This window comes from Paroedura picta, chromosome 1 (genome assembly GCF_049243985.1).
Source record: "Paroedura picta isolate Pp20150507F chromosome 1, Ppicta_v3.0, whole genome shotgun sequence".
Classification (NCBI taxonomy): Eukaryota; Metazoa; Chordata; class Lepidosauria; order Squamata; family Gekkonidae; genus Paroedura; species Paroedura picta.
Window position 1 is genome coordinate 75,500,388 of NC_135369.1, and position 23,634 is coordinate 75,524,021.

The 23,634-nt window shown below is 42.0% G+C and overlaps 1 protein-coding gene across 4 annotated transcripts in view; it reads right to left on the reverse strand.

Moving 5' to 3' along the window:
* Window positions 1-470: 470 nt before the first annotated feature.
* The window catches only part of VIT (vitrin), a 77,405-nt gene continuing 54,241 nt past the window's right edge, over window positions 471-23,634 (reverse strand). For 3 of the 4 annotated variants that reach the window (XM_077343901.1, XM_077343920.1, XM_077343910.1), the window contains exons 11-18: window positions 21,536-21,598; window positions 17,197-17,244; window positions 14,722-14,784; window positions 9,895-10,042; window positions 8,394-8,497; window positions 7,537-7,763; window positions 5,565-6,078; window positions 471-3,164 (exon numbers count right to left, since the gene is read on the reverse strand). In XM_077343901.1, the coding sequence (XP_077200016.1) occupies window positions 2,986-3,164; window positions 5,565-6,078; window positions 7,537-7,763; window positions 8,394-8,497; window positions 9,895-10,042; window positions 14,722-14,784; window positions 17,197-17,244; window positions 21,536-21,598 (1,346 nt within the window). In that variant the 3' untranslated portion in view covers window positions 471-2,985. The remainder of the gene's footprint in view (window positions 3,165-5,564; window positions 6,079-7,536; window positions 7,764-8,393; window positions 8,498-9,894; window positions 10,043-14,721; window positions 14,785-17,196; window positions 17,245-21,535; window positions 21,599-23,634) is intronic. The other variant, XM_077343928.1, reaches the window with a different exon arrangement.

Consider the following 23,634-nt stretch of genomic DNA (forward strand, 5'->3'; position numbering starts at 1 on the left):
TGATATGTCGCTTTTCTCCACCCGAAGGAGGCTCAAAGCGGCTTACAGTTTCCTTCCCTTTCCTCTCCCCAAATAGACACCCTGTGGGGTGGGTGAGGCTGAGAGAGCCCTGATATCACTGCTCGGTCAGAACAGCCCTATCAGTGCCATGGTGAGCCCAAGGTCACAGACCTGGCTGCATGTGGGGGAGTACAGAATTGAACCTGGCATGCCAGATTAGAAGTCTGCACTCCTAACCACTACACTACCACTACACCAAAACTAGTCTGGAGGAAATTTTTCCTGAGCACCTAGATGCTGCTGTCATTCAGTAGACACAACTGACAGCCTCCTCATATATTCAGTGATGGAAGAGTCTGCAATGTGATCTTTGATTCCAAAGAGAGATGAAGCCCCTTGGATGCTATTGGAAAAAATAATTGTGGCATTAGTTTTACAAATGTTTGAAGGAAAAAACAAACAAAGGGACCTAATATGTACTCTTATATTTTATTGTAAAAGGTACTGCAGCTTATTTTGAAATTCTCTTAAAATGTTAGAATAGGAGTGCTGCTTCCTTCTTTGAAATATACAAGCACATAAGTACATGAAAACAAAGATTTACAAAATCACGTTATAGAAATTGAGATTTACAAAAATGTTTTATCAACAAAATATTTGCAAAGATGGCATGGTGCGTGACCTGAATTTTCATACTTGTTAATACAGCAAAATGTTACAGGTTAGTCACTTAGATGGGGAAATCAGGGCTAGAGGGCATGCTTTAACATAGTGTGGGTTTTGAAGACAAAGACGTAGACAATATTTTACAAGGAACATAAGACTGATACCCAAAGGCATGTTTTCATCCTCCCTTTCCATTACATTTAATGAAATTTATCATGGGCCCTGATGTGATCATTGCTTCCCTTTCCTCAGCAACAGCTAACAATATGGAAAAGCCGCAGGATTATGCCTCTAGGATATGCCAGGTAAACTGGCAAGGAGTCGACATGGTTGCCATTTAAAGTGACACTACCTGAAGAAGTCTCAGAGTGGCTCACAGTCACCGTCTCTTCCTCTCCCCACAGAGACACCCTGTGAGGTAGGTGAGGCTGAGAGAGCTTTGACAGCACTATCAGAACTGTGCCAAGCCCAAGGTTGCACAGCTGGCTGCATGTGGAGGAGTGGGGAATCAAACCTGGCTTGCTAGATTAGAAGTTACCACTCTTAACCACTACACCAGACTGGCTCTGTAATCTGAGACTGGAATTTTTCTCTTTTTTTTTCTAAACTAAGGAATGTACTATCACTTAGTCATAAAGCTTTAAAGCAAATTTGAAAAGGTCCTTGAAAAAATACCCTAATTTTTACATATTTATAGAAGCAAGTCATTTACTTTGGTATACCATCACTTGCTTTCTCAGATTACTTAAAGCTGCTGTAGGCATGCTGCTGTGACAGTGAAGGGGCTACAGCACTGAGTTTTTGCATATAGGTGAAGGGGAATTCTGACCACACTTTTCTTCTGATAACATAGTTGTTCAGTTGCTTCACTGATGATTTGGGACTGTTTTTTTCTAGGTATGTGGGGCAGTAACAGCCTTAGACAATATTACTAGCATTGAACAGGGGGAAAGCCCCATTCTGTCTTTTGCAAATATCTGTATGTGGTGTTGCAGGACAAACAGGCTGGCAAAATGTATTTCCATGTCCAAATGAAAAGCTTATTAAATAATAAATAAATGCCTCATGGTTAGCTGCAGTCTGAAGAAAACACCATTCGCCCATCAATCTTTCGTAGTTGTACACTGCAATCTGTTTGTGACAACTCTGAAAAGTTGTAACAACTCTAAGGCCTTTCCTTAGATCCTGATATTATAAACAAGCTTTTGGTTGATGGGCTACAGAATAAATAAAATACTGTTGCTGCACCTCCTGTGTTAGGTTTGTAAAGCTTTTCAATCAGTTCCCACTGCTACCTACAGCAATTTTTAAAGGTGGAGTGTGGTGAAATTGTCTGTCTTTTCCATGGTCCCCTTGGGTGTCGTATCATTGTCCTAGAAATGCAGGAAGCAGCTGATTTTTGTGAAGGCAAGAAAGAAGGAACCATACTTTCACTATAATTTCCTTGCTGGGTTGCAGGTAGGGTTGGCCTGGCATTTATGGCCACAAACATGTTTGGGTCAGTAATCAAGACCTCTACTCTCCAGATATTTCAACTATACCTATACAGGGATGTATCAGAAATTAATATACAGTGAGGGGGAAGCCAAGAGAAAAGTGATTTCCAGGCTGCATTGTGACATTTTTATTCCAGATTCAACATGTCTCTCAGTTCTTATTAATTTGTTGGCTGCTCTTTGCTTGCTTCCATACTGTCCTCTTCTGTCACCAAATCACAATTAAAAAACAAGAGCTTAGTGAATAACCACCAAATTGAGTCCAGGATCGTTTCAGCTTCCCTTCCACCAGAAGGCCCCCGTGCCCCAGAGGACCTCAGAAGCGGCAACCCCTGAAGTATGAGAGCTGCATGTGAGCATGATACGGTGTACCCCAACCAAGTATACCAGCAACCGCACAGTTTGTTGTCTGTGTGTAAAATACAAGGACCATGTGTTTACATCAATCTGTCAGGATAAAGTGAGATTTCTCATGGTTGGAAATGCTTTTCTATTCTAATTAAAGCATTTGAAAGTCACAATCATAAGCACACCCAAGATTTCAATCACATGTCTGGGTTGTATAAACTTTGGAACTATTCTTCCCTTGGTCTATGTAATTTCAAAAATTGGATTTGAATCAACTGACTTAATCTTTCTATTAAAGAAGATTTGAAACCTACAGAAGGGAAAGGCATTGATCTACCGTACATTTATATTGCCACCATATGGGGATCAGAGCTAAAATTGGCAGTCTTAACTGGCTCTGTCCACGGATAACAGTTTGCATTACCTGGTGTGATAATAGTAATTGACACGGCATGCATAGAACATGCTACTACACTCAGTTTCGTGGCTGTGAATTAAACTCTGTACAAATATTCTCAATGATCCTCGGAACAGATCTGTAGAGGCTGTCAAATTCATCCACAAAAAACGAGTGCTGCCTGTCAGGGTCGGTTGCGATGGCTTCTAGCTCGTCTTGGGCAGCCCACGCAATTCCTATGGAATAGGCAATGACTCCTGCAGTGAAAAAGGGAAGCATGTCATCAACCTGTGCATTAGTTCCAAACATTTATATTAACTTTTTAAATATTCATACTATATGAAAGGGAAAGATGGCCAATGTCTGCTCAGAAGCTGTGGGAGATCTGCTTCGCCCACCATGCAGCTACAACATGCAGTTTGATGATTCAGAGCTAGTTCCAGCCTCTGCTCCAGAGTTTCTATTCAGGGAGGTGAAATGCAGTACACCGCAGCCAATGGCTGCCAATGGCTGCGGTGCACCGCATTTCACCTCCCTGAATAGAAGCCATAGTCTCTCACCTCCCAGCCACTGTCTCTCCCCTCCCAGCAGTCACTAATGCTGGGAAAAGCCATGTGCATTGGACTGAGCATTGTTCAAGCAGCATTCCTTGACTACTAGAAAACAGATGCTCTACCATACAAAATACAACACAACATATCTCCTTGTTGTCCAGTGTTTATTGAATGTTATGTGCTTCTGTCTCTTTCTCCTCCTTCGGCCAGTGTTTGACAGTTTTGTGTGTGTATGTGTGTGGTAGATTGTGTGTGGTGGAGAGAGAAATGTAATCATAATTGAGTATGTGACATATCCATTATTTATTTCCATTGCAAAATTTCCAATTGAGGAAGAGGCATACATAATTTAAGAGCAATATTTTAGATCCAAATCTGTATTATAAGACTGGTATGGTTGAAGCTGTTTTTTTGTACCCTGCTTCTTATTACCCAAAGGAATCTCGAAGTGGCTTACAACCACCTGCCCTTCCTCTCCCCACAACAGACACCCTGTGAGGTGGGTGAGGCTGAGAGAGCCCTGACTGAACAGTGATTCACCCAAAGTCACCCAGCTAATTGCACGTAGAAGAGTAGGGAATCAACCTCTGTTGAAGAAGTCATTACTAGATCTGTGGGACTCAGCCAATTACTGCCCCATCTTGCATCTTGCGTTTCTAGGGAATGTGGTCAAAAGGAACAACTGCCAACCATCCTATAGCATACCTAGATTAAAGTTTGGCCTTTGACCTATTCCAATCTGACTTCCAGCCTGGCCATGGGGTGGAGATGGTGTCAATCACTCTGATGGATGATCTCCAGTGCCAGATGGATCAGGTGAGTTGCCGCTGGTTATGATGTTAGATCTCATGGCAGCATTCAGCGTGGTAGACCACAGGGAACAGTCTTACAATGGCTGGTCTCATTCTTCCACAATTGTGGACAGAGAGTTGCAGTAGGGAGACAACCAATCACGCCACTGCCAGTTTTCACATAAAGTTCTGCAGAGCAAGGTTTTGTCTCCCACTTTATTTAGCATCTTGCCCAACTGGAGATTTGGGCTTGGGTGTAATCAAAATACTGATGACACCTATCTCTTAGTGGATGGCCACCTGGATTCACTCCCAGAGACAGTTGCCAGTTGTTTGGAAGCAGTGGTGGTCTGAATCAAGCAGAGCTATCTGAAACATAACCCCTCCAAGATAGAGGTCCAGTGGCTGGCTGGAAAGGACCAAAAGAGAAAGCATACTTGCTAGGAATTTAGGTGTGATCCTTGATTCCTCCTTATTGATGGAGGCTCAGGTCACTAGAGTAGCTCAGTTGTCATTTTACCATCTCTGCCAAGTGAATCTACTAGCTCCCTACCTGGCCCTGGAGCACCTAGCCACAGTGATTTACACCAGAATCACCTTCAGGTTAGACTTGTGTAACTCACTGTATGTGGGCCTGCCCTTGTCCTTGACCCAGAAACTGCAACCAGTCCAGAATGCAGCAGAACAGGGCCTCAAAAGAACACCCAAGAGGGCCCATATTTCTTAAGCAATTCTTAAGCAATTGCACCGGCTCCAGGTTGAATTCTGGATCAAGTTCAAGTTCTTGGTACTGATCTTTAAGGCCATTTGTGTTCTGGACTCAGCATACCTGTGGGACCACCTAACTGACTATACTCCTTGAAAAGTGCTTTGCTCTGCCAACACAAACTAGCTGGTGATCCCCAGCCCTAAAGAAGTATGTCTGGCCTCAACCAGGACCAGGGCCTTTTCAGTCCTGGTCCCAACCTGGTGGAATGAAGGGCCTGCAAGATGGAGCTCTTCTGCCAGGCTTCTGGTTGGGATCAGTGAATGACTGATAATGACAACTGAATGGGCCCTCCCTAAAATTAACTCACCCGCCGAATGGGAGAGAGGCTGCAGGAACCCATGGCTAATGTGAATATTGAATAATTTTAATGGTTTTAACTGTAATTATTATTTTAAATGTGGCTATGATGTATTTTAAATGCTGTCAAATGTCTTGAGCTGGCAATGCCCAGGGGGAGCAGTATAGAAATCCAATTATAAATTTTAAAAACAAATAACCTCCCTACTCAAATAAAATGGGTCTTTATAGGGGTATATTATTTACCATTGTGATGAGCGGCTGTTGCTGGCCCCCGGACGTCATCATAAGATCTGCCATCTGTAATGAGGATCATTATCTTCCTTTTGTTAGGTTTAGACTTGCTGAACAGTTGTTCAAAGGCATAGTTAATGGCTGCTCCAGTGCTGGTCCCACCACTCCAGTAATTGATTCTTTTGATGGCATTCAGGACATCCTGTTTAGTGCGGTACTTATCAAAGCTGAACTCCAGCCTCTGTTCATAGGTGTACTGCACCGCACCAATGCGTGTGTCCGTATCAGAAATCTCAAATTCTTTGCTAATGTTGGCTACAAACTGGAGGACAGTACGGAAGTTACCAGTGCCCACGCTGCTGGACCCATCAATGACAAACCCAATGTCTGCTGAATTTAGGCACGTCTTGCTACACACAAGGTGATCGGAGTCACAGACTCGTTTTACTAAAGGCTGCACGATTTTATGCAGGCCAAACCAACTGGGAACATTGATCGAATAGTAGCCATTGGTTCTGCATACAGCCTGAAAAAGGGAGGGAACAAAAAGCAGAGCATTTGTGTGACAATTTATGACTGTGTTGTGACTGTTTCCCTGGCAAATGCATGCAGTGATAAGGACTAATAGCTGAATGGCTTCTGCACAAAAGGTTCCTGACCTATCCAGTTTAAGAAAGGATTTAAGGAAACATATTATGAAAGATGGCAAAGTGAAGATCCTGGAGTTCCTGCTTGAAATGACGACAATGTTAGATGGTTTGTTGGTCTGACACAGTGTATAACAACCTCCTGTGAAAAAGCTACTATTTAGCGTATTGTACATCCTTGCTTAAGGCACTTCAATAATGTATTAAAAAGGAACCATGTGGGCGAGTAGAAAAACATGATTACTAAGTATGGATTTCTTCGCAAGTCAGCAACATCTATGACAAGGAAGTGGTGATGTATATTTGTTCATATATTTCATTACAGCAGTATTTGTGCTGCAAAAATAGCATTTGAATATGGCTTATTGTGTTCATACGTTCAAGATTCATTACATATATTTCTGATTTCCTTTCTTGTAAATTGTTCCATGTTCTAAGATCAGGATACCACTGAATATAGATGTACCTTGTCTAACCCTGCATTTCCAATCTGGCAGGTGCACAGATGTTCACTGTGGTTTTGCCTTTTTCAAAACCTAAATAAAATCAAGATTCAAGTCAGATTCACCCTGGAGACTTCCCAGCTGAAGTTCTTAAGGCCCTTTGAAGCTCCTGTGAAGTCTCCAAATTATCAAGAAAGAATGTCCAGGAAGGAGGGGGGGAGTTGTTTTTTGAGGGACAGTGCCCAAAATCCACTCCACTTCTTTAACATGGGCTCATTTGCCAGGCTTCTAGCCACAGCTGCATGCTGACGTCATTCCATTGAATAGGCATTCTGTAACGGGTAACCAGTCTCTAAACTATATGGCTGCTGAGAATGAATTCTAACTGAAGTGTTTCCAGAATTTTCATGTATTTTGGAGGAAAACTGTAGGGAACAGCACACAGTGTTCAGTAAACATGTCTTAACACCATGCATCTTGATTTAGGTTTTGAAGTAACTTGATTGCTCTTTCTTTGCTACTTCTCTTAGACTTTTCATACTTGTACTCTCCACCCAGCATACCACAGCTACAAGCCAGAGCAGTAGCCTGTCAGCCTCCCACAAATATTGCACAAAGATGTCTAACTTCTATACTAAATCTCCCCAAAAGGTGGAATGAAGAGTTTCCGCACTGGGAACTTTGCTGCTTTGGCTCCCATGTGGGAATATGTCCGGGGCAGATGAGGTGTGCCACGCTAAATGCTCCCGCATGTGGGAGCATGAAGAAGTGGGGTAACCTGACCCGGGTCAAACTTCAGCCTACAGCCTGGCATGAAGCCTCCAGTGCGGAAACAATCAGATCTGTCTCTGCATATGTCTTGTTTCTGATCTGATGTGCCCCAATTTCTATTACCTTGTCCACAAAATTTGGTTCAATAACATTCTGCTTTTCATTTTCATCTGGTCCTTCAATGGTGACAAAGAAAATGTTAATGCCAGATTCCCTTGCCAGCCTTGAGGCCTCTTCCACCTTATCAGTGGGCCATCCATCCACCATCACTATGGCCACATTGGGTGCACCACCTCTGTTCCCATTGGAATCCTCAAAGAAGTCTTTGTTGACAAAGGAAAGTGCTTTTCCTGTGAAGGAAATGGAAAGTGAAAACCTATCCAAAAAATTCAGTTGTATTGGTAGAAGATGCATATGAGCCATTCCAAGATGCTGCTCGCTATTAATATCTTTTATGTAAAACTGGATATTGTGAAGAATGGCAGGAACTGTACAATGAAAGAGAATGATATAATGGGATTAAGAGATTCTTCTAGGTGCTCCCTTGGCTTCTTATGAAGGGTGTTTATTTCTGATATTACACAGTTCAGGCTCAGAGGCAGTAACTTCAGTAACTTCAGGACATATCCTACCAGATCTCCTGGTTCTTATCAGACGTCACCAGAGGCAGAGAGCTACTCTTCCAAACATTCCGTGTTTATTAATCACATAATCCTACTGTACACTCAGTACCATGAACAAGAACAAAAATTATATGAGTGTATTTATGCTGTAAAGTGAATACAATCTTTTTATTCTGATAAGTCTCTCACATGTTAGTTCATGAATCTCTCAGGGAAATAATCTTTTCCACTCTGGGGGGGAAATAGGTGAAAGTGACTTGAGAGAGGTCTTGACCTGAATCAGGCTAGAATATCTGGCATACCACTGTGGCCGTCATCTGATTCTTAAGCTGTGAATGTATCATTCAAATTACATACCGACATTGGATAATCCTCCTTTCTGTAATATTTTCTCAATAGCGTTTTTCAAATCCTTAGAATTTGTATGGGTCTTCAAATTAAATTCAGTAGATGGGTCATCACTATATTCAAACAAAACATAGTCTTATGTAGAGAAATTTCCCTTGTATTATGTCCAAGAAAAGACATGTAAAGGCTACATTATACAATCTGTAGAATTAAGAGTATGATATTAATAGCATTACACCTCCTTCGTGTGTATATGCATTACCTTTACACACTGGGCTCATGAAAAGCATATTTGTGCATGCCACTTGAGCCCTTTCCTTCCTTCTGCGGTACATGGGCTGTATGGCACTGCACTGGTCATTACTGATCATTACTGATATATATCCATCCAGTTATAAGAAGGATGGCTAGATGCATGGCACACATGAGTCTATTATTTCATGTACGAGTTAGTATGTGAAGTGTTCATTGGCTAAAGATGGAAGAGGGTGCCACTGAAACATATCCAATTGCACAGATGAACTGAGTAATGATGAATTACACCAGACAGTTACATAACATATTTTCATGACTGTATATTGCCTTATTTATTTAAAACATTTATTAGCTGCCTTTTTACTTTATGGAATTCCAAGTGGCTTATATCAGTTTCATGTAAATGTTGAAAAGCATAGGAGATAAGATGTTGCTTTGTGGGCCTCTACAGGCCAAAGGTCAAGGGTCTGACACCAAACTCATAGGAGATCTCCTGCCGACTCTTCCCTACTTGCTCACTGTGGGGGGGGCGTTCTACTACATCACGAGCCCAACCAGTTTGCTTGGCAGCTAAAAACTCATGCCAGTTACGGTTCACAAACTGGCCATACCACGAACCACAAGCTCAACTGCATTTTCCCAATTTTTGCCCATCCCTAATAGAGGCTGAAGCCTTCTCCTGATGTTGCCTCCTGGCTCCGAGATTCAGAGGTTTAGTGCCTCTGAACATAGAGTCTCCCCTCAGTCACCAAGACTAGTAGCCACCTGATAGACATCCTACATGAATCTATCTAATCCCCTTTTAAAGTTGTTTATTATTGTGGCCATCACTACATCATCAGGCAGCAAATTTCACATTCTAATCACTCTTTATGTATATTAATATTTCCTTCTGTTCATCCTGAATCTACTGCCCTTCAATTTCAGTGGATGTCCTTGAATTCCAGTATTTTGGGAGAAATTTTTTTCTTTGTCACACATCTTTGTTATACTTAATTCATGATCAGGAAACAAACCTTTGCTTAAGGAGTAAAATGCTGGCTCTTAGACCATGGTGCTCTATTTTGTGGCAAGACCACAGCAGGAAACAAAGCTAAAATTTTAATACTGTACCTCTCTGGGTACTTATTCTCTTTTAAAAATACTAAGATTTATCTAGAAATCAATCTAGAAATCTCTTGTATCACAGCTCCATATAGTTATGGAGACAATTATTATACAGTGTATATGGTTTGATAATAAAAACATTTCTTACCCATATTGAATGATGCCCATAAGAGGACCAGCTATACCAACATCCAGGGCTTGAGCTACATCTTTAAGGAATTGTTTTTGGATCTGAAAGCGGCGTTTCCCAATACTCCAGCTCCCATCTATCAAGAATGATAAATCGACTTTGCAATCTGTAAAAATAATGCAATACATAATATGACTATTCATCTTTCCTCTTTAAATTTCATATACAATGTATCACATATGCACATGTATGAATACCATGTATTAACAACAACAAATTTATTATGTACTAAATCAAAGAAGAGCAATTATAAATGTCAATAACTAAGCTACATTTTTGATACCAAAACTAAGGCCCATTCTGCACAAGGACCAATGTTGCCAATTGGTTCCACAAAGCAGAAACGCTATTTTTAAAAGTGCAATCTCGGCGTTACGCATACCTGCCTTTGTAGTGGAATCCAGTAGTGTTTCAATCGTTTCCCACAGGTTTCCGGTCTCGCAAAAATCGCTAGAAAAGAAGCGATTTTTTCTGTGCTTTGTCCCGCCCCTGGCCGTCAATCAAACAAACAGCCAATGGGCGGCTGTTATCATGCTCCTGAAAAGCCCCTTTCCCTTTAAGAACAGATTTTTTTAAAAAAGGAAAAACACACGTTGCAACGAATATGCCTTGATTCCTCCTTACGTAGAGACCCATCTAGCTGGCAAGTTACCACACTCCCCCGAGTGGAAAAAAAAATTCCCCCCCCTGCACGGGCACGATTTTCGGCTGAAAATAAAGGGAACTTGCAAACGGGGCTGTGTTGTGCTTGGGGACTTAGGGGACTCCGGGGAATGGTAGAGGACAGGAAGGCCTGGAGGATAATTGTCCATGGGGTCGCGATGGGTCGGACACGACTTCGCACATAACAACAACAACAAAGCACTTCTATGGAGGGACTGTAGCCGGAGAAGCTTCGCTGGGTGAATGAAGGCTTGCTGGTTCATTGCTTTCTACTCGCTCCAAGAAAAAAAAAATGGCGATCGCTTCGCTGGAAGTTCGGAGGAGAGAGCCAGGGGAAAGGACTTGGCTGGAACCGCAACAATGTTAACGCACAGGTCTTTTTAGCTAGTGTTGCAGATTGTTTGCAAGAGTGTAGCGCTTTTCGGAGGGTGAATCCACTTTTCTGAATTTCCCTTTAAGCGCTACAACGAATCACTTTTTGCAGGAATGTTTCAGGAGTGTGGCAGATTGTGTGCAACATCTTACGGAACTGCAAATTAGTAGCGTTTACAATTTGCAAGCCTTTTGCAACATTGAAGTTTTGCGGAATGGACCTAAGAATGTCTGCCAGCTTTTAAAGAAGGTCGTTTTTGTTTTCCATTTCTTATAACATGGATTAATTCTGTTGATTTAGCTGTTGGTTGGAGGGGTGGGGGTAGAACAATTTGATTCTCACAACATGCCTACCACTTTAAAGATGCAAAATATATTTTATTGTGACACAAACAGTACTCAAGACACAAGCAGCTATGAATATGGTAAACCTATTCCTCAGCTCTAACTCTGATAAATGCGAGTTGAGATTTTACTGACTCTCCCTGTCCTCTGCCCCACAAGAAAAAAATCTCTATTAATATACAAAACTAGTGCATCATCTAATCATTCCTTTCTTCCTCTCATCTAGCTTTCAAGATGTGAGGTATTAATTCTAATACAAAGCAAAATCCAGTCATGTGATTTGCTGTCTTCATATTAAGTGGTACACACTCACAAATGTGAAATTTTACCATACTTCAGAATCTAGTGTGCCTCTCACACCTTCCTCTTTATGTGTTGTCACTGGCCTCAGAACGTGGCAACCATTGTGACACACAGAGGAGCCTGGCAAATAAAGAACCTGATGTGGCTCCTGCATGTGAACGTGCTGCAGGCAAGCTGTTTCTTGCGTGAAGCCGCAAGATTCGGGGGGAGGGGCGAGCTGGCATGAGGCGGCAGGTAAAAAAGGAGCCCAGCATAGCCATGCGGTCTCTTTGCCGCTTGCTGCTCTGGCTGTTGGCTGCTTCCCTTGTGGGAGCTTCCTTAAGAGGCTACACATGTGACTGGGAGCCAGTTCTGGGCTGGGGAGTCAGCTACATCACAAGGTGGGGTGGCTGGGGGACCTCATCAGGGGAGTTGCATTTGAGATCTGGCCCCTCATCTTTGTTGTGCCTTCGCTCATGTTAATAGCTGTAAAAGCTGTGGCCCTGATTATGCCAGAACTATTGTGCTTGTGTTCTTTGTGTGCCAGGACCTGCCATCCTGCCTCGCGATGTTTCATATCCTGCATTCTCCCTTTTATAGCTATTTTAAATATATATATATATGCTAATTAGTTTAGGAATGAAAATCCCCTACTATATTCAAGTGGCAATTGCTATTTTGACACACATGAAAGTAGTTCAAAGAATGGTAATCTCCTTTGTGGATTTTAGATCTGTCTCTCTAGATAGTATATTAAAAACTTAGTTGCAGACACTTAAATACTGGTGTGCTTGCTCATCTTATTTTTTTGTCTCACAGAACTCCAGACACACCCAAGGTTCAAACAAACTTCCTTTTAATTTAAAGAACAATTTGATCTTTAGTGACCTGAAAGTGATACCTTAACAGTTCACAATCTATCTTTGTTTTTCTATAAGCCAGTCGAAAAAAACAGTCATTAAGTGGGAAGGGATCAACACTTGGATACAGTTAAATGGCAGTTAATGTGCTTATTTTCTGTGTGTGGCTTCTGAGAACATTCATACCCAGTCATACTGGCCAATAGCAGAGGGGAGGAACTGTAACAGAGGGAGTTGATTAGAATCAACACTTTGATACAATGAAACAATAACAAAATGTAACATGTATGATTTGGCTTGTAGAATTACTAACATTATTGACTTTGTTAATTGTTTCTATACAACAGTAGCTGTTTCCTCAATTATGTTACTACTTTAGTGTGATAGCTTTTATTTTGAGGAGGGGAGAAATTGACATCAAAGGGGCAAAGGAGGGGAAAGACAATAACCCACCCTTCATCATCAAAGCCTTCACTGATTACTCCCATATGAGCCGAAATCATAATGTAGGAAATCCACGGTATAAATCTTATTGTTTAAGAAAGTACAGATTAAGAGTGCCTGGTGATTTTGAGCATTGCACTGAAAACACCCTTTCTGTATTGAGAAAATAACATCTTAATTAGCATTGCAGCTGTCCAAAGTCAATTGTCTCCCTAAAAAAGTGAGATGTTGCTGCCCTGTATCTTCCTTTTGATTTTAGGAAGATTTAATATAATTATGAATGCAAACAAAGATCCAGAGCTGAGCATGCGGTCCATTCTGCACAGGCTGCCTTCTTAATTTTAACAGAAGAAACAGATGTACATATTCAAAGGAATGCGAGAGCAAATCTGTTCCTTTCCTCAAAACCATCCTGAGCCAGTTTCGGGAGGGTGGTATAGAAACAAAAACAACAACAACAACTTGAATGGGCCAGTCCTTATGAGTGGAACAGATCCTCTATCTAATCAAACCTGGGTCATGTTGAAATAGCATTGTAAAACAGATAGATTTATCATAACATTCATTTTTGTAGGCAGTTCCTAGGTTTATTTGACGTATGAAGCACACTGAGAGGGTGGAATTGGATTACTTGTCATGAATTTCCATAAGAACATACAGTTCAGAATTCTTCTCACAGAAAACCTGCAGCTCAATCATCTGCAACTTTGAGGAGATATAAGCTACATCTACTGTTATTATTTATATTTTTTATTAATTACACTTTTAGGCCACCACTCCCAGCCTGGTGGATCACAGTGGCTAACAGCAAAACAACAACAACAATAAAAGCACCCCCCCCCACAAGCCCACAACTAATAATCACAGCCAAATATCCCCCCCCCCCATCTACTCAGTCTCCAGAGATGATGTTATAGGGGATTCTTCGAGGAGGGCAAGATTGTCTATCAGCCTGGCCTCAACCAAAAGCCTGGTGGAATAGCTCTGTCTTACAGTCCCTGCAGAATTGTGTCAGCTCTGGCAGGGCCTTAGCTCTTCTGGGAGCACATTCCACCAGGCACGGGCCAGGACCGAAAAGGCTCTGGCCCTAGTTGAGGCCAGACAAACTTCCTGTGGGCCCTGGATCACTAACTTGTTCAGACCCATAGAATAGATTTAAAATGTTTACACCCTTGCCTTCTTCCAAATGGCCCAATATGCTTTGGGGAGAGGACAAATACCAATAGGCAATTAAAATTAGCCATCATATTTTTAAAATGTTATCTATCACATTTTTATTCAGTACTTCATCAAAGGAGCTCATAGTTCACCCCTCCTATATTTAATCCACACAACAAGCCTGAGGGGTAGGTTATTGGTTTTCTGTATTGTTTTTGTTCTGCTAAGTTCTATGTAAACGGTCCAGAGCCTCAGGGGAGGGTGGGATATAAATATAAAATATAATAAAATAAAATATATTTATTATATTTATATACCACCCTCCCCCTGTAACTCATGGTGATTAGGCTGAGGAAGAATACTATGGAGTCCAAGTGAGCTCCATTGCTGAAGATTTGAACTCCGGTCTCCCCTATCCAACATTCAACATTAAAACACTGTACTGATTCTATACAGAACATCCATGAAAATGCAACCACAATCCAGCTTCTCTCCAAAAAAGATTTTCATACCACTATAAAAACAAACAAACAAAAAGAAACAAATGAAAAATCAAAGGAATAAATGATATGCCAGAATTTAAAAAAAAAATTGAGTAGCCTTCTCCATTCTGGCCTTCTCAATTCAATTGCATATTTAGCCTATTTTCTGATTCACATACTTGGATTTCCATGGGAAACTGGATCCAAAGGTTTTGGGATCAAGTCTTCTTTGGAGCTGAAACCTGGAATGTTCAGTAATAAACAATGATTAATTAAAAAGGCAAAAAACAAGACAAAACACACACAGACATAATAAACAAACAAACCATGAGACCGGGAATATGTCAAAGCAGAAAAATCTTATAAATATAATGATAAATCACCTTACTAACTTACTAACTTACTAACCCCTGAAACATTCTTCAGGTTTTTAGGAAACCGCAGAAGTGGCATGATCATGCAGAACACGGTTGGGAAACATAGCCCACCTGGCCTCTTCCCCTTTCCCCCCTCTCCAGGTTCATCATTGACTTTTCGGGATGGGGGGTGGGTGGAAAACAGGTTGACATGACCATATATAGTTCTATCACCTGATAAATGCTTGATTTTTAAAATAATTAATTCTCACCCATTTGAGAAACCCTTCCAGGGCCATCAAGAAACCCCAGGGTTTGTCCAAAATATTTGTCCAAAAGCACCTTACAGAATGTGTGAAAACCCCATTCAATATACTATTTCAACTTGTGTGCTTATTCAAGGCCTGGAGGCCACACTAGGTCCCTTCTAATTCAGAATATTTTTACAATTCCATTTTGAAACACAGCCAACACAGTCCATTAGGTTTTAATTCTAAAATTAAATTTAAACGTTAAAATATAAGGTTGAGAATGAGATAATCATTCTTTTTAAATGCCATCAGAAGGCATGCATCACTCAATGCTAACAGAGAGGTTGTAATTTCCAGTGAACCTTCTGGGTTCCCAAGCCTACTTGATAATTGTACTGTCAGTCATGGGAATATTAGCTCACTCTCTAGATACCCCATTGAAAGCCAATTAAGCTTTTCCCCACCAGATTGTCACAGCTGTCTGGGTTTATTAAATCTCCATTCAGATAAAAGTTGCCACATTTAAATCACAGATCATTCTCTTTGAAGCGATCATCTGTATGCAGGGACTAAATTCCCCTCTGGACCAGTGTTGCAGTACAAGGCATAACTTTATCTACATGCCAGAATTCATGCCACTGTCTAATGATGTTTAGTGTTTTACAGTGGGGTTACCATAAAACTCCCCCCTTCTTCTTCAGTAACTTACTTTCAATTACTAGCAATCTTTTAACATCCATGAAATTATGCTGAGGCACAGCTGGGAAATGTAAACCTTTTTGTTTCCTGAATTACGTACACACACACATATTTATTCACATATATTCTCCTACCTCTTACTCAAAAAAAGAGGATTGGACTGCTAGTCATCAGGAGACTGAGCTAGTGGCAGGCCCCTCCCTGGCCAGGTCTCACTGTGGGAAGCTGGGAAGCAGGGATAGCACCCCAGAAGCTCTGGCAGCAGGCCCCTGCAGTGGAGGCTGGCAGCAGTCTTTGCCCTGAGTGGAGGTGGGGAGGCTGGCCAGAACAGTTTGCACCCACGGGCATAGACTGGTGGCATTCCTTGCCGTACCTGGAAGCAGGGAAGAGCCTATGGTTGACCATGAGTGGGGAGGGTTCTCCCTGTGAGGGCTAATCAGAGGCCCACCAGTGCTTCCTGATAGCACACTAACTCCTCTGATTGGCTTGGGGGAGTCCTCCTTCCCCAAGGGCCATTCAGATGGGCAGTGTGTTGTTGGAAGTACCTTGCACATTTTATGTGGTATGATGATGATATTCAAAGGACTTTTCTGGTGTTAGATGGATGTAGGAACAATTGTTGGTCATTGTTTGTGCAGAAGCCATTTGCTGCTACTTGTTCGCAGACATCCAAGGTAAAACCTGACATCACCACCATTTTAAATCTGCATGCCTGATCAGTATACTCGCACAAACTGGTCTTAAAATAATATTTCCTTTTAATATTCTTATTTTGTAAAGTCCAGCCTGTGGAAGAGTTCTAGTGAACTTGTAAGTTTGTACACTCTTTTGTGTCACTTTGGGCATGCTAATAAAAGGAATTTCATGAAATTTGTCTTTGGTTTTGAGTTTTGCTTTCAGAGCAGTCCAGCAGCAAACAACTTTGGTCTGTTCTATTAAGGTATAAAATGGTGAAAAGAAATGTATTTACTTAAAAAATGTTTATGCCACTTCTCCTGGGAAACTGTCCAAAGTTACTTATAAAATAAAACACAATAAAAACTTGGAAATGTTAACAGTTACTAGTTGAAATACAGAACTGAAAAATCTATCCAGAACATAAAACTGAACAACTTAAAAGTTTTTAGACAAAAATGATCATAAAGATAAACCCTTTCATTAAGTCTGAAGGAACAGAAATGTTTGGGCTTGCTGCCTAAAGAAGAGTAACAGCTTCAAGACAAGCTTCAAGGGAAAGGGCATTCCAAAGCAAGGTGCCACGTCTGAAAAAGCGCTGTCTCTGGTGGTCAGCTGCTTCATCATAGAAATGCCCTCAGAATTTCTGTAGGTAAAAGACTTCTGTATTTACCTGTTTCAAAAAGGCTTGATCCAGATTTCCATAAGTCTGTTTCCATAGCTTTTATACACAAAGGAGAATAATTATAATTCAAAGTAAGAACATAAGCTAAAGAATAGAGCAAATGGCACACTTTTAAAACAGTCTTTTGAAGGAATGTGTTACATGAGTGAATTTTATTATAAGAAAGTGACTGACAGGAGTATATACGACATTCATGTCTTTAAGTGAAATGTTAAGGGACGTGCCACAAACACGAAGTAGCATCCACAGGGCAAGTTTGGATAGTAACCCAGAGCTCATGGTTTATGAAACTCTGATCAGGGGGGGGGGGGGGGCGCTGCCACAGGCTTTTACTGTCATAGACCTTTTATAATTGTGTTGTGTGTATGGTATTAAATACATAGTGAAGTTAATTATTTCCGGTCATATTTTTAATATCATGGAAGCAAGAGAACAGAGGGAAGACTGGTTGTGAAGTTAAAATGGACAAAACTTGGAAACAATTTATTTGTCAGCGTGAAACATGTTGAGTGAACCTGTCAGCATGCCGTGCCAGGGCCTAAAATGCTGAGCGATGCCATCGCTTTGTTCCCAGATTTTCTACCCAATCTGATCTTGCTTCCTTTCTTGGTTTGTTCCTTCTATTTTCCCAGTTTTCATTCAATCAAGAATAGTCAGAGGTGCAATGAGATTTCACTCTTGTCCACATAGATTCCAGTGCTTATATCGTATTTACATATCTCAGATCTTTGTAGATGTGTGTGGCAGCCAGCTGGGTCTGAGAGAGTGGCGGTGACATTTTGGAAGACTGAGCTTTAAAGATGCAACTGTAAATGCATGGATATGGTTCCTTGGAAGTTAATGTATTTGGGACTGAACACATACACAAGCAGTAGCAATTGATGCCAGGAAAGAACTAGTCAGCAAAGTGATGTCTTATATAATTTATTTGTTTACATGTATAGGAAATAACTAGGGGAAATTATGACTTGACTGACGGGATAAATGTTGTTAACCAGGTTATGAAACAAATTCTGAATGGAAAGTACACCAGTGACGGGAAAATATAATGTTCCTGGAAGCAGACAGGATGTTTTAATGCAAACATTCCAAGTGTGTATTCTGAACTAACTACACATAAGTTCAATAAGATGAAAACATCAACTGTGTTGAATATGGCATGGCTAGGAAGGTTAGGTCCCAAAAGGTTAGGTGTCCTCCGAATATAAATAATCAAATTATATCAACATTAATGGCACAGAACTTACACAGTTAAAAAGTTTAAAACAGACAAATGATGATGTTAGCCATTCAATCATGTCCAATTTTTGGCTCAACTGTTGCCACGTTTTTCAATCTTGCACCGCTTTTTTCAGTTTAATAATGCTCTGGCCAGTGTCCATTTTGATCCTGTCTAACCACCATGTTCTTTGCCAGCCTGGCTTCCTTTTACCAATGACCAATCCTAGAATAATTGTTCTTTCCATTGAGTTGGATTGCATGATATGGCCAAAGTAAGTGAGCTGGAGTTTTGTGATTTTGTCTTCCAGTGATGTATCAGGCTTTATGCGCTCTAGTATTTCTTTGTTTGTGACTTTTGCTGTCTGTGGAATCGACAGAAGCCTCCCCAGCACCAGAGATCAAACAAATCAACTTTCCTCCTGTCCGATTTCTTCATTGTCTGACTTTCACAGCAATAAGTGGCTTTTGGAAATACGACAGATCTAACATCTACATTTGGTAATCGGGTTTATATCCTTGCTTTTCCATGGGTCAAGCTTATCACTGCTGAGCAACACAGAGCAATTTGACATTTAATTTGCATACTGTAGCCACCACTGATCCATTTGTGATCTTTTAAAATGTGTTATTGAACACATTTGATCTCTTCATCATCAATTACTATTGTCTTTTTTTTTTTTTTGCAGTGGTCATTATTTTTGTCTTTTTACTGTTTAAGAAAAGGCCAAACTTCTTGCTTTCTTCACTGATTTTTGCAATCAACTGCTCTAGGTCTTCCTTAGTTTCTGATAGGAGGGTAGTGTTATCAACATGGTTCTTCCTCCAATATCTGATTCTTTGAGTTGAAGCTCTCTCAGAATGATCTTAACATATAAGTTAAACAGGAGGGAGGAAAGAATACAACCTTGGCAGACTCCTTTCTTTATTTTGTACCTATCAGTGTCATCAAATCATCAAATGGCTTCTTGATTTGCATAGAGTGAGTGTATCAGTTTGATCAAATGCAAATGGGACCCCCAAATATTACAGGACTTTCCACAATTTTTTTTGCTATCTACACAATCAATAAAACAGATGTAGATATCCTTCTGATACTCCTGTGACTTTTCCAAAACCCATTGCAGGTTTGCTATGTGGTCATGAGTGTCATGTCCCTTTCAAAAGCTGGCTTGAACATCTAGCAATTCCCTTTCAATGGCAGATGCTAAGCATTGTTGTATGATTTTTGTTTTGATTGGTACACATCTCAGCAGTTCCGCAGGTATGATATCAATGCCTGGGACTTTGTTGTTTGGCAGTCAACTCAAAACCCATTCAATTTCATCCTCAAGAATACACAGTAGAACTTCTAAGCACCTTTGGAGAAGGAGACTTACACTTGATAAATGGATATTTTGTATCAGTTCCATTGTAAATGATCTTGTTATTCATAGAAAATAAATGGATTTTAAAAAATCTCACTGGCTGCTCTTTGCATCCACTACTGTATCAGATGTGTGTTCAGTATTAGACCTCTGAGGAAGACTCACTTTGGGGTTGAAATGTGTCAGGTCTAGTATTTTATGGTGCATATTACGTTACTTCAAGGATTTGTCTATGGGCTTTGTCTATGTTTTTAACTTTATAAGTTATGCACAATAAATGTTAATGTAATTTGATTATTTATATTTCTGGTCATCTAACCTTTTGGATTCTAACTACTTGTTGGTTAGGTTTGTTGCCTTTTGTTTTTGTAAGTTTTCAACAAAAATTGCTATTTATATTATACTACCAGTAAAGCCCATTATAAAAATAGGCCTAGGAATGGGCTCGGGACACGTGCAGAGGGGGCGGCCGGCAGCGAAGGGCTCTCAGCACGTAGGCAATGTGGCAAGAGCCCTTGGGGGGGGGAGCGGACCAGAAAAGGCTCTCACCGCCAGCTGGTGCGCTGCTGATGCATCAAGAAGCCTCCCCAGGCTGGGAAAGGCACCTCCTGAGGTGTGTGGGCCAGTGGCAAAGGCCTTTTGTAGCCCACGAAGGGCAATGCGGCGAGATCCGTTCACAGTCCAAGCAGGCCGGGAAAGGCCTCTGCCGCCAGGTGCGCACCACCATCCTGTAAAGGGTTGTTGACATGTCGGCCATGTGGCTGGGAGGGGCTTTGGCAGGGCGGGAAGGGCTGTCACCACCTTGCTTACCCGGTGAGAGCCATTTCCAGGCCGGGAAAGGTGACCGGCACCAGCCGCACACCTCCAGAATAGGGCAAGAGCTGTTAGTGGGCCAAGCAGGCTGGGAAAGGCCCCTGACGGTGGGCGCGCCCCCCCAGTGAAGGCCTCTCACCAGGTCTGTGTCCTCCTCAGCGGCCAGAAAGCTTCTGGTGGCGAGGCTGGGCGTGGACCTCAAGGAGGCGAGCGCTCCAGGGGCTGGCCCAATCCAGCACTGGACCAGAAATGGTGTCTGGACAGGAGGTTCCTGTGTCTGGACAGCACCTGGACAGCGGAGGACAGAGGCCGGGCAGGACCGCCGAGATGGGGATTTCATAAATATATAGAGGAACTATGGTAAGGATGGGAAAAAATCCATTTGATGTTAACTATCATGATGAAATCTGGCGTGAAAAACTATGTGCAGGTTGTTCACAAATAGCCCAATCATGCGTTATATGAATTATTCTTGTCATTTGGTGGGAGATCTTTTCCCCTTCCCCTGCCCCAATATACTGCCAACAGAACTCTTTTCAATCACTATGAATATCATAGGCTGGAATAGCAGTTTTGCAATGCAGTTACTCCCGTCTAAGCCCATTGACACTGTAAAGTGATAGAAACAAATGCTTCTGTTCAGATTAACACATCCAGTGGAATGGAAGGGAAAATTGGCTCAGACATCAAGTGTTATAGAAATATCCAATTACCCCAGTTAAGAAAAATAGGAATGCCATCTTCAGACTACAGAGATCAGTTTCCCTGTAGAAAATGGAGGGTGGCATTGAACCCCACTGAGGTGCCTGTCCTCCCCAGACTCCATCCCCAAATTTCCAGGAGTTTCCCATCCTTGACCAGTCTCCCATCCTTGACCAGTGGCCAAAGGGGACCTGGCAACCTTACTAGAGGCTGAAATGAACACCTACCTAGATTGGCAGGAGAACTGGCAGGTTTCCGGAATGAAGCAATTGGTTCTTGGCGCTGAATACCTGTATGGTTTGACAAAAAGATGCACAGAGAAGTCAGTTCTACATTTCAGCGTGAATCTGAAGCTACAATTTTGCTGACACCCTACATTTGAAGAGAGTGAGAGGGAATGTGAAAAGGATGTGTATTTTCAATTTATAGTGCTTTCAGATTTCCAGTATGGAACTATTCTCTTTTTTGGCCTCTTGCAATGTTACCCCAGTAAAAATAGCAACATAACATATATGAATTTTCAATTGTAACTGGATGCCCAGATTCGTCAATATGTTTCATTTATTTTTCTTTCACAGTTGGGTCTATTTGACATTCCTTGAAGCAGGATTCTGTTGGTAGTCTGAGGACAGTTTGAAAAGAGAAATTATTTATCATGTATACTTGTTCTAGATGTATTTCTAGTTTTTACCACTTTTTAATACCGTATTTCAGTGGTTCGCAACCTTTCCAAGGCTGCGGACCAGTGGTGGCGGGGAGGGAGATTGCGCAGCTGTGCATGCTGTGCATGCGCAGGAAGTCCACACATGCGTGTTTGTGCGATGTGCCTGCTTCCCTCTCCCCCCACACAAAAAGAAGCTTGCCGAGCCGCAAGCTAATCGGCCACTTTTGCAGCCGATTTGCTTACGGCCTGGGAAGTTTCTTACTGCGGGGGGTGGGGCGGGGAGAGGGAGTTCAATTGATTTTAATTGATTTTAACAGCCAAGCCCTTCACCATAGACCAGCGGTTCGCAAGCTTTCGCTTGCCGCGGACCGCTGCAGAGTAGTGGGCGGAGAGGGCGGTCCAGGGGCCCGCGCACGCGCGGCAGCCCCAGCGCAAATGCCTCTCCGGGCTGCGAGCAAATCGGCCACTAAAGCTTGGCAACCGATTTGCTTGCTGCCTGGCGATCTTCTCGCTTCGGTGGGGGGAGGGAAGAAGGAGCCGCGGCACGGTGCCGGGCCGCGGCCTGCGGGTTGGGGACCACTGCCATAGAGCATTTGCCACATGATCATTTGCTTGTAATATCACCAATATGGCATGGATAAGTCTGTAAAAATTCCTGGGACTTAGCTCACAATGTTCAGATTGTTCAATCGAGCCTGCAACATTTACTTTATTCGAATGATGGTGTAAATAGACTATAGATATCACTTCAAACTACATTTGTTGTTAGGTGCGAAGTTGTGTCTGACCCATCGCGCCCCCATGGACAATGATCCCCCAGGCCTTCCTGTCCTCTACCACTCCCTGGAGTCCATTTAAGTTTGCACCTACTGCTTCAGTGACTCCATCCAGCCACCTCATTCTCTGTCGTCCCCTTCTTCTTTTGCCCTCGATCGCTCCCAGCATTAGGCTCTACTCCAGGGAGTCCTTCCTTCTCATGAGGTGGCCAAAGTATTTGAGTTTCATCTTCAGGATCTGGCCTTCTAAGGAGCAGTCAGGGCTGATCTCCTCTAGGACTGACCGGTTTGTTCACCTTGCAGTCCAAGGGACTTGCAAGAGTCTTCTCCAGCACCAGAATTCAAAAGCCTCAATTCTTTGACGCTCGGCCTTCCTTATGGTCCAACTTTCACAGCCATACATTGCAACTGGGAATACCATAGCCTTGACTAAACGAACGTTTGTTGGCAGGGTGATGTCTCTGCTTTTTAGGATGCTGTCTAGATTTGCCATAGCTTTCCTCCCCAGGAGCAAGCGTCTTTTAATTTCTTTGCTGCAGTCCCCATCTGCAGTGATCTTGGAGCCCAGGAAAATAAAATCTGTCACTACCTCCATTTCTTCCCCATCTATTTGCCAGGAATTGAGAGGGCCGGATGCCATGATCTTCATTTTCTTAATGTTTCAAGCCAACTTTTGCACTCTCCTCCTTCACCCGCATCAACAGGCTCTTTAGTTCCTCTTCACTTTCTGCCATTAGAGTGGTATCATCTGCATATCTGAGGTTGTTGATATTTCTCCCTGCAATCTTGATCCCAATTTGTGACTCCTCTAACCACGCCTTTCTCATGATGTGCTCCGCATACAAGTTAAATAGGCATGGAGACAGTATACAGCCTTGCCGAACTC